Source organism: Aythya marila (assembly GCF_965140915.1).
Source record: "Aythya marila genome assembly, chromosome: 21".
Taxonomy (NCBI): domain Eukaryota; kingdom Metazoa; phylum Chordata; class Aves; order Anseriformes; family Anatidae; genus Aythya; species Aythya marila.
The window spans coordinates 125,161-137,137 of NC_139062.1; the positions used below are offsets into that span (position 1 = coordinate 125,161).

The 11,977-nt window shown below is 37.2% G+C and overlaps 1 protein-coding gene across 6 annotated transcripts in view; it reads right to left on the reverse strand.

Moving 5' to 3' along the window:
• The window catches only part of GNB1 (G protein subunit beta 1), a 44,526-nt gene that overhangs the window by 15,120 nt on the left and 17,429 nt on the right, over positions 1 to 11,977 (reverse strand). For 4 of the 6 annotated variants that reach the window (XM_082776916.1, XM_082776911.1, XM_082776914.1 and 1 more), the window contains 3 exons: positions 11,101 to 11,152; positions 4,221 to 4,328; positions 396 to 434 (listed from right to left, as the gene is read on the reverse strand). In XM_082776916.1, coding sequence (XP_082633042.1) covers positions 396 to 434; positions 4,221 to 4,277 — 96 coding nt within the window. In that variant the 5' untranslated portion in view covers positions 4,278 to 4,328; positions 11,101 to 11,152. The remainder of the gene's footprint in view (positions 1 to 395; positions 435 to 4,220; positions 4,329 to 11,100; positions 11,153 to 11,977) is intronic. The other 2 variants (XM_082776912.1, XM_082776915.1) reach the window with 1 other exon arrangement.

The following is an 11,977-nucleotide window of genomic DNA, read 5'->3' on the forward strand; positions in this document are numbered from 1 at the left end:
TTTCACCCTGGAAAATTGTGTGTTCAACCTGGAACACTGTACCTCACAAACTAAGATATACATTCACATTATGTTGGTATTACTCTTTTTTACTTGGTATTCTGGTGACATTTTAAACAAATGAACTGCCAATCATTTCTGTACCAACACATTTAAATCAGACACATGGATTATTAACAAACTCTCAAGTAAACAGACTGAAGTAGGCAGGAAGAATAAACTGAAACGTGATATATGTAGAAAAATAAGCCAATACTAGCCACCTCTGCCAAAGACATCTGCAGCAGTCTAAATTCTCCCCAGATTTCAAGCTTTACTTCACTTATCTTTTTCCGCTGTATTTCCTTTTCATTAAGGAGACCGATTCTCATTTAAACTCTTAAATAAATGCTTACCTGAGCCAAGGTGGCATCTGCACATGCTTTTCTAGCATCCTACAACAGAAGAAAGAAATCAGAGGAAGTTCTACACATTTATTTGTACTCAACTTCTGTTTTGTAAAGTTAATCAAGTCCTCACAAAATAGGGTTCAGAGAACATTTTGGCTTGTTATTCAGAGAGGACCCATCCTAACCCCAGCATGAACATAACATGACAGACTGCTGTCAAAATATGCTGAGCATTTGAAACTTCCTTGTCATGAAACCTATTACCCAACAAAAGATTCCAGACATAATGAAATGCAGCACTCACTATGTTCCATAAATAAATATGGAATACAGAATACAGGAGATGCATCCATTTCTCAAACTAGTTAGCTACACAAATTACCCTTTTGTTAGCAAACTGTCAGACAACAGCACCTCGCTTGAACAGAATCAGCTCAGAGGGGTCATCTATTTTAGTTATGTGAGATTTTTCAATTTCAACTCTAAATAACCATAATCATTTTAAGCAGATACTAAAGAGAAACAAAGCCTTTCCATTACAACCTAAAAGCAGTACAGAAGAGTTAACGACACTAAGTGTACAACTGGATTTTTTTTTTCAGACGAATAGTAGAAAAACTATTAAAGGGAAAAACAAAAAATTTGGATCTTCTGCTCAGCAATATTGAATTTCCTTTTCCTAATGTGGATCTGATGCAATCCCATTTGCTTTCTAGCCGTTTGAATCTCTCTTTACCAGAAAAACTGATAAATCAGGAAGAATCTGACAAAAACTCAATGTGGACTGATACAGATGAGACAAGTATATGCAACTGCAAGGGAGAAAAATGGAGAAAACAACAAAACTGCTATCTGAAAGCATGAAAATCTGAGAGGAAAGTTCCTGAACCATAGAAGGAAGTAGAAAACACATCTAAGAAAAAGAAAACAAGCTAAGTAACTTCAAATTTGCTGTAAGAACTACTGGGTAATAGAATAGTTTTCCAGAGGAAATACTTTGGGGCTTTTTGTTCAGACTTAGTGGATTTGTTTTCTGCCTAGGAACACACACTTCAGAGAATTATTCCAGGCTAGCAGTGGGGAAAATAAATTGAAGAGGCTTGTGCAGATATTCTGTGAAGTGCACATGGTTTTGTAGTTATCAGCACCTGCCTGAACTCTGCTCGAGAAGCACATGCAAACATCCTCTCTCTGTGTGCATGTGTGCACCCACATGCACATCTGTGAATATGCAAATCCTTGTACCAGGACTCAGTTTAAGCTGTAACCAGCAATATGCATAGTTGCTTGAAAGAAGCATTAAACAAAAACTAAAAGCAGCGAAACAAACTGTCATACTAATAAATTGATTTATGCTCATTTCAGGTTGAATGCTACTCCGTAATAAGAGCGCTCTTGCTTGTTTTCATGCAGAAATACACTATATTCTCTTTTTCTATACAGCTTTCATGTCTGAAGGGGCTGGGATAATAAATATAGTTGTAGAAAAAAGCCAGTACATAAACCCATTAGACTAGTCTCCAGTCCTAGACTGCAGACTAGTCTCCAGTCCTTTACTGTGCGCCTCACTGAAGTTTGCATTCTCAGTGGAAATGGGACTTCAGAAATCATAGCCTTAGGTTTTAACATTATAATTTTTCTTGGAACATGGAAACTCGTGCTTTTAGAGGACAAGAAGCCGTAGAAGTGCCTGAGTATCACATTCTCCCCATAGAATGTTACAGGAAAAGAAAGGATGCCTTGTTTTCACTCTTGGGGGAAATAGTAACCACCAGAAAAGAGCCAGTGTCTGGGTGAGATGGCTTTACACCTGTTCTAAGTTAAGTTCAAATCAAAGCCTCATGAATTTTGGCAAGGATACACTTCAGTTTTAAATTGTATTCACGTGGTGAACATGCAAATACACTTTGAACAACTACACTGACATACGCTAAGCAAGTACCTTATGATCTTGCCATGGACAAATAACTGAAGAACTTTTGGCAAAATCTGAACCAACACAGCTAGCTTTAGACAATTCTTACCATCTAAGGAACCTTTTTTTTTTTTTTTTTTCCCCCAAGCAAGGAGAAACAGGCAGGGAAAAAGTGGAAGGGTGTGAAGAAACTTGTCAGAGAACAGGGAGTTCATGTCTTGGACTACGCACATTGCGTGTGAGTTCTGTCCCTACTTACTCCACTGCCATGAGAACAAATACTCAGACTTGTAAGCATGGTACTGCAGCACACAGATTTCATTCTGTGGAGTAAGAGACTGGTAGCATTTGGTACCAGTGACAAATCTGAGCTTTGCAGTCAGTTTAGATGCTTCCTGTTGGCTGGCTAGCCAGAAAGCAATAAAAAAAGATACTTCCCATACACTACAAGTTTTGAGAAAGGCTTGAGACAGAAAGGGAACAATGAAGGCATGTACTACAAACTCAGCCTGAGGCAGACAATAATTCTACTTAGTTTTGACAACTCCTAGATTAAAGACTAGGACTTCAGAACAAACACAACAGCAGAAAGAAATTTTATTTATTTCTATTGTTGTACTGTATCTTCCCAGATCTATGCAACAGATCACTACCAGATACGACTGGCTATTCAGAGAACAGATGCTTCAGACTGATGGAAGGAAGATGCAAGAGGGGACAGGAAAGTGTACCAGACATAACCTTAGCCAGAGTCTAGCCAGAGTCTACTAATTAAAATCCTCTGTCACAGCCTGTATTTCAGAGCTTGTCTTGAACATCTCAACCTATGATGCACAAAAACAATCAATAGTTTTTTTGTACAGGATTTTTTCCTTTCAATATGTAAGAGCATTGTTACCATCAACCTACTTCAAAGAACAAGTTCCTAAAGAATTTCACAGAAGGACATATTAGTTATATACAGAGAAATCACATGGAATAAGAAATAACTGATAGGCAGTTTCAGCTGTTCAGTCTTTGACGTCCCTCCTACAGAAGCATGAGACCTCAAGCAAAGTCTCTGTGAATCTCAGCATCAGTGAACATTTAAAATTGGTCTGTACTAAAATCATTTACTATCATTGAATTAATTTTGAAAAATGGATCTAACTTTGGTCTGCATACGTCATGCTCCCCTTCACAACTAATTACAATACTGACAACATACCAGTTCATGTTACATTCCATAATACATTTTTCAAATTAAAACTAAAACAAATGTCATTTGGACTACATAGTCCTTTTAAATAAATAGACTGTTTTCCCTCTACTTCTTTTATTCAGTAACAGAAAATGAGCAGACACCATCTATTCAGAAAGATGTACTACATTGCTATAATCTTCATCTAAATACTGCTATTTCACAAGACAGTCCACAGATACAGTTTATGTAAACCTTTAACCATGCTCAGGAAGTTTTCATCATCTTCATTCTTCAGCTTGTTTTCTCACAGGGTTACTGGAAGTTTAACAAGGCATATGTTTTTGAATTACCATTTAACTATTTAGCGCAAGGTCAATATCTGGAACCGACTTACTGCCCCAAATTTGTTCTTTGAAAACACTTGAAAAGAGAACGTGAAATAAACATCCCAATGGAAGGGAAAGAACTGTTACGATCTGGCTCAGAAAATTTTCAGTAACTGTTCATTTTAATCTAATACATTCTGTGGATTTGTGTAGCTATCATTTCCTGAGCAATATCAAGAACCAAAAATTAAAGTAGTTCTATGTGCTTGCACTTTCTAAATATCCATGACTAACTTGAACACTGTGAAAACATCAAGCACATCAGCTTAATACATCATTTCTTTCCATCTCTGCCATCCTCAAGATTCACAGTACAGATGAACGATGATTTGTGTAACAATACATACTCTGATTTGGTTTTTCAGTTGCTCAGCCTCCTGGCGTAACTGGTCAAGCTCACTCATTTTCCTGTGCTAAAGGTGTGCTTCGCTGCCACCTCTGAGACAACCGGAAATCTGAAAGACAGGTGACAGGAATGAGAATTAGTAGAAGTCACAACTTAAAATTATGAAAGCAGACAGTCCTTTCATTTATCTCAAATAGTGCTTTAAAAGGGCAGTGATTGGTTTATCAGCATTGAAATACAAGTGATTTTCCCTGAAAACTCTTCACAATACGGTGTTAGCACAGAGCATGCTTAGTTTTCCAGACACAATAAATAAAATACAATTTGGACTTATCCTTTTTCTTCCAGGCTGCTCTTTTTGGCATCTTTTCTTTCATTCATATTTTTATGTTTTAACTTTGCTTGAACTCAGTTTTACCAGCAGATAATACAAAGGTTAAACACAAAATTCAGGTATCTCTGTAGGACTTAATAGAGTAAGGAATCCCACTATCAAAGAATAAGAATTGGAAGTATTTAGAGACTGACAGAAGCAATTGCAAAAGGCTGTAAAAAGGCCTTTTTTGAACTCTGTCTGAAACATGGCAGTTATAAGAAATGCTGTTCTGACATCTGTATAGAAGGAGGTAGTTCATTAATGTTGTCCAAGTTTGTACTTGTAAATTACTAAAACATCACCCTGAAAGTTCCCAGACAGAATTCTGACATTAACGTTTTGTCAGATTTTTTTTTTTTTTTTTTTTGGAATGTTAGGGTGATAGGAGTTTGAGCAATTACTGCCAACAGCCACCTCTTCCCACCAATACCCGATTTTCCTAGCATTGGTATGTTCCGGATTACTCACTAACGTATCGCTCTGTCACTGTACTCTGCAGCCAAAAACATGAAGGCTCAATAAAGCAATCATTACTGACCCCTCCCAAATATTCCATATATAGTTCCTCAATAATTGGACCATTTTCCCATACAGGTATCACCCAGTATGTTCCAAAAAAGATGCTGGCATTTTCACACTGTCAAAATGTTGGCATTCTCACTAGTGTTCTATAATAAAACTAATCAGTACCTAAACTTTTTTATTTAAAAAGCTCTGCTTGACATCAATATAAAAAGCTGAAGAAGCAGCATGCTAATAAAGTTCACATTTTACTGTGAAACAAGGTATTGGATCCATTTTCAAATACTACACAGAGTACCTAAAGTTTATAAAAAATATGCTGCCGGTAGTTATTTGAGAACATTAGAACTGACCCTTTACTATTAAATAATGAAAATGCTTTGCTAGCAGTTTTACATATTATTCTGTAAAGATTTAATCAGCTTATTTATCTTTGCAAGCATGAGTTTTTTTTTTGTTTGTTTGTTTTTTTAAAGCTCTTAGCAGTCCTTCCCAAGGGGAAAGATGAGGATAACTTCCAAATTTTTACCTAATCAGAGTAGGAGAGAACATACTGTGAAGGCAAGTTAAAGCAGTAGAGCAAACATCACTATCTAAGAAAACAGTTTCAAGAGCTAAAGCTTTGGCATTCCCTAAATAGTGCTATCCCACACAACCAGATACAACTCCAAACTCTCTTTGCTAGTATACTGAACTGAGGACCTTCAGGAATTTACAAGCCTTATCTTGTCATATAATCATTTACAAATTTACACTCTTGGCTGAAACCCCAAATATTTTAGAGAAGCAATTTCAGTTAGTTTGTCTCAAAGCCTCCATTCGTTCAACTTCAAAGCCCTTCACTTTATTGTGAAACTAGGTCTCCTTCTCTCTTCTGCTTCCAGGGTCATCTTTAAGCCCTGTTAAGATTGCTTGCTCAGCTTAGTCCAAAATCCAGTTAAGACAAAACCTGTCAAGAGTGTTTTATTATCCCCTAACCACCTTTATTTTGAATGTTTATCTGTTTCTCAAGATGTTTTGTTCCTCGTAAATTTAAGACAAAACACCCTACAGTTGGGTCTGCCTGCAGTTTCTAAGCACAGGCTCATGACAGTCTACAGCTCCTATGTAGTCCAGCCCTACTATGGACTAGTATGAACTACTTCTGTCAAAGGAATTAAACTATTTTAAAAAAAGAAATTGCAACTAATTCCCAGATCTTTCAGCTTTTTAATATCTTATTTCTGCCATACCCTAAGTTAATAAATAGCCCCATTCCCACTAAACAAATACCAACCTCTCCAGGCAGAGTACCAAGACTTTAAAGATGGCATCACCCCTATTACAGGGAAGGAAGTTCCAATCCAAAACTTAAATGTTCTGCTCAAGGTCAGAACAACTCAATGACAGGATTAAGATAAAGATTTAGGACACAGAATTCCAGCTGCAGAGTTGCAGGTAATTACACTGAAGATTTACAGGCAGCTTTACTTAAAAATATAATAGGGTGAATAATCTAATGTCAGTCAAAGCAGTTATGTCCTCCTGCATGTAACAGAAAGCTTAAAACAATGCCAATTTATTTTTACCAGAACTTGTGCGCTATGCAATAAAATCCTCTCACATTTAAGTAAAAAAACAAACAAACAAAAACCATCTTTGTATGTAACAGAAAGAAGGCTAAGGAGATGAACACTAACCCTAGTAAAAAAACAAACAAACAAACAAAAAAAATTGAGAAAGTTCACTTGACAGAAACCGAACCTTGTAGTTTCATTGCGGGTCATTTGCATACACACAGGAGTTCAAACCATGTCAGAGAAGCTTATTTCATGCTTGTGCCTCATTGCTTAATACTGCATGCACAGATGGGCACTACAAGCGGCAAAGCCAGAGGAAGCAGCCCAGTTGTATTGGGTGTTTTCTGACCAGTGGTAGCACTGAAGCAGCGACGCTGATACAGACATGTAAGAAACCGAAAGGAAATCAGGCACAGCCTGCAGTTGATAGGATGGCACAATAACGTGGGCAGATGCATGCCTTTCTTCACACAAATAAACCTTGCATTACATCTTGCAATGTCTAATACAGTAACTGAAAGGAGCCTCCATTCCCACCTCTCACATCCAATTCAAGACAGCACTCTGCACCAGGACTCTGCCTCCATTTTCTTTGCACTTAATGGAAGAACAGAACAGCCCAAACCCCTTCAAAACCCCTAAGAATAAAAACAAACAGAACCCAACCAACAAGCGCCTTTAGCCAGACATACGTACATGGATCTCAACTTCCAGTCACTTGCTAGGACTCATACATCAGTATTTGCTGGATGACAATCTGTAGCTAACTGCCTATAACCCTGGAAGTTTTCCAGACCTGTAATACCATGTATCCACAGAAAAGTATGCAAAGCGAAGTTAAATACACTTCCACATCTGATGTTCTAAGTTAACATTTCAGCATTCCGAGCAGCTCCAAACTCTGAACTGCATTTCTGACACGGCATCAATAGGAATTGTTTAGACCCAATTTCCACATTCTCTTTGTAGTCTTTGTTGCTTGAACATCAACAGGAAGTCCTAATTCCTGCCAACTTGCCTGGACTCACTCACAGTAAGGAAATGAAAATCCTAATGAAGCCAAGGGCATCAAAATATAGGAGTGTTCTGAAGCAGACCGTAAAATTTATGGGTCAACCAGCCAATCAACTTGGCCATTTCCCCATTTCTTTTACACTAAATCTTATGCAATTAAATTTATGCCAAAAATACAAGACCCGTGGTTTTCATCCTCATCAGAATTTCTGGACTAGCTGTAGAGTAAATCAGCAGAGATTACTAGTACCCAGCATTAAAAAAGAGAAAGAAATTACAACCTTTAAAAGAGCAGGAACAGGTAAGGTCAGTTAACTGTATGGGAAAATATTTTAATCTATTGACACTCTTGATACAAAGGAAACATTTATACAGATTTATTCATATTACAGACCGAAGCAGCAGGAACTTCGATAAAGGATTGAGGCTCACCTGAAACATGCACAATTTAGCATCACGGAATAATACACTTTTGCTCCTTGGCATGTTCTAACAGCATTTAACTACATTCTAAAATAAGGTTTCCAAGAGAAACTGTTTGATAAGGACGATGCTTCTATTTCTAGTGTTTTGAAGGAAGTTACTTAATTTCCAAGTTAAGCCAGCCTCGTGCCAGAAGTCACTACTTAAGTTCCACAATCCTCTTTTCTAAATTATCACCACAGATGTGAAGAAATAGGTAACAGTCAAGCTCACGCTTACCTCACTTTCCTTTGAATATGTTACTGTGTTCTTGAAGGCAGGCTTCTCAAGAATAACACCTTCACTTTGCTGAACTCACTCAAGACCTTTCCACAGGCTGAAGTGCTTAAGTGTCTCTGCTCTAAGCCTAATAATTCCCCCTAATCTTGTTGACAAGTGTACCTTGTAGATAATTCTCTTCTTGCTAGGGACAATCATATGCGTACTTGCAAGGCAGTTTACTACTCCTCACCACTCCAAATAACAAGTCTCTAATCTCTTCTTACAAGTTACCTGCAGAAGAGTCACTTTCCCTGTATCCCACCTAGGAAAACCAAGCATTGTCTACAGCTAACTTGTTACTCTTCATACATTATAAACTTTGCAACTCAGTTACGTCAAAAGAATTTATCACATCACTCATCTCAAATTTAAATTTTCACTTTTCTCTATGCCACACAAGACAGGCAGTCAATTATATATTGAACAATACAATATTCTGCACAGAATCTTTGAAAAAATAAAAAACTTTATGAAATCTACAAAACTTGCAAATATTTCCTGCAAACAGAGATATGCTTAGGATACCAGTGTAACAACTCTCATTTAAAGATAAAGGTCAACCCTCAGAAAACAGTGACAGTACAACAATTAAAGGGCTAAGGAAGAGCTCAAACCCACTCATTTCATTGCTACAGCTTTAATATCCTTTCCAGATCTCAAGCTGTTTATACAATGAAGCCCAGTTACTGGAACTGAGATATCATTAATACCATAATTTCTGTATGTAGGCTAATGCTTACCTCTACTCATCCAAAGTACTGAGTTCAATGAGTTCCAAAGAGCTCACCCAAACACATATCCTTGAGTTAGATGAGTGGGATATTTCTCTAAAACTACCTGATAAGAGCAATGAAGCAAACCTTACAACATAGTTCATTTTAATTTTCCTTTCCCACACCATTCCTATAGAAAAGATGGAACATTCAGTCCTCTCCTAAATGTCCTGTCCTATGAACAACCTCCACAGATTAAGAGACCACTGATTTCTCAAGTCACAGCTAAGTCAAATATTTAGAAAGGTCTACCCCTTGAGTACTACCTAACAAGTAAAACCATCATGACATTGTTGAAGTGAAGTCTGGTAACACAAAGGAAATTTATATCATTGAAGCATTACCCAAGCATAGTCATTTCATAAGGGTAGCTAAATCAACTTTCTCACACATGAATACGCTGTCTGGTATCTGTTCCCTCAACACCCTTCCTGCTAATACACATCACTCCAGTATGTATGAAACAGCCAAAAAAAAACAAAACACAAAACACGCATCACTTGTGAAAACAGAGCCAAAACTTCACAGCTTTAACAGTGACTTCACATTATGCCTACCCAACAGTCTCATAGCAGGTCATCTGATTAAAAGAAGCTGTGCTAATCTATCTGATACCATAAATCCTATTAGTAACATGCACAGCAGCTTGTACATTTTCACAATGACAAAGGAATCATATGCAATCCACTGATAGTTCCAGTGTTTTGGCATCATATTGACTTTGAAAAGCTGTAGGTTTTTATTTTTGTTATTTAAACCAAGTACATGTTGATTTCTGTTTGACTCTTACTCCACAGAAAACACAATAAATAAGATCAGAATCGCTTGTGGGACAAATTTGTGGTGTTCACTCTACCATTTGCATGTTCCAAATAGAAGACAAACATTTAGAGGTGCCTTCTGACCCAAGTACACATCTCCAGATATAAGAAAGGGATAGGATCACAAGCTTCTGGGATAGAAGCTTTATTTGAAGGAAAAAAGCATGTGCTGGATAGCTCATAGACACTGGCTTAGTACAGCATGCTGGTCAAAACAGAACAAAAGCTTACACAGAAAATAGGACAGAAAATACTGGCAATATCATAATGGCATCATGTAAAGCAACAGTTTGTCCACACCTGGAACACTGAGTTCATTTTCAGCTTCCAGACCTCCAAAAAAGAACACAGAAGATGTCTAGGGTTGACCAACGTACGTAATTAGAGAACACCTCAGGAGATGGGTTAGCTTGCTGCTCCCTTGCTGAAAAATAGCGGAGTATCCAGTAATGGAAAAAAAAAAAAATCTAACTGAAAAACTCCTTTCTATTCAACACACAACTAACCAGTAATGCTCACCATAGACTAAAGGGCTTCGCAAGATGCAGAAACGTTTTTAGTTAATAGTCTGGAAGGTAATGAAACTTCCACTTTTCCAAGAATATTAGTAGCAATTACACAGAATATAAACTCTGAAACTTCTTGGTTCTGCTTTAATACAGAAAGACTAAAAAGAATCACAAAGAACCACTTCGCTAACAAGAAATTTGGCCTTGTTTTGTCAAACATGGCTGATAAGTAATTTTTCATTCATGAGAGAATAACTGTTCTAATCATCTTATTTATTACAGTTCCCTGCCCCACTGAGATGAAACAGTTTCATCTGTGGTCTCCCTCTGCTTTGCCAGTTCCATTTCTGAAGGCAGGCAGGCACTAACATCTATTATTTAGCAAGTTTCCTGGCCATTTTAAAATCCTTCCTGTTGACATAAGAGCACGCATACTACAGTAGAAAATAGGTAGACTTGCACAGACTAAGAAATAGCTAAAAAAACTGGTTAGCCACTTTTTAAAAATAGTACAAGTTTCTCAAGCACTAGAAAAAAAGGAACTACCTTATTCTTCTACTTACATTTTCTCTTACTACAGTAGAAAGCCAACTTCTGCTGTCAAACATGTAAATTCTGAAAAGAAAAACATCAGAATGAGTCCAATGATTAACAAATTGCATCAATTTCCTAACAAATTTAGCAGAAATTCAAATACTATCAAGGCAGAGATATTTTTTGTTACTTAATGTGAACAGCTGGCTTATGTTCATGAAGAAGAGGTTACTGCTTCAGTAATATTAACATAACCAAAAGACTTGCTCAAGAAGTTTTTAATGTTCTTTTTTAAATAAAACTCTTGCAATCGTCAGATCACTAGTTCTTCCCTCTGCTAGGAATACAGAATTCTCTACTGTTACAGTGTTTAGGGTTATGACAGAACACGGTCTCACACTCATACAGCACTGGAGTTTTCTCTGCTGTACAAAGCACCCTGCAAAATCTACATTTTCAAAGCACTGAAAGGATTTCTGCTCAATACTGTTCCTGAGGTATGCTTGCTTTCTAAGCACAGTTAAATATCAAGATATCAATTTTATCAAAAGAAGTTACATAAACCTCCTACTAATGTGCTCAAGTGAGAGCACAACACACTTCCCTCCAGAAGAGCAACAACTTCTAACCACAGAGTATATGAAAGAGTGAAAATGGACATATTAAATAACTAACAAGCACTCTGGAAGACGGTAATAACACAACATACAAATTGGCTTCACAGCAAATTGAGAAGGCTTCAAGAAATTTCCAACTTCTTCCTTTGGCAGCACAAAGTAATGATTATCATTCACCCCATGATTTGGACTGTTCGCAACTATGCATACATTGGAAAGAGCTGGGATCTCTCCTATCACAGAGCAAGACAAGGGCCCTGAGTCACGTCAATGGAAACCTGAGTGTACA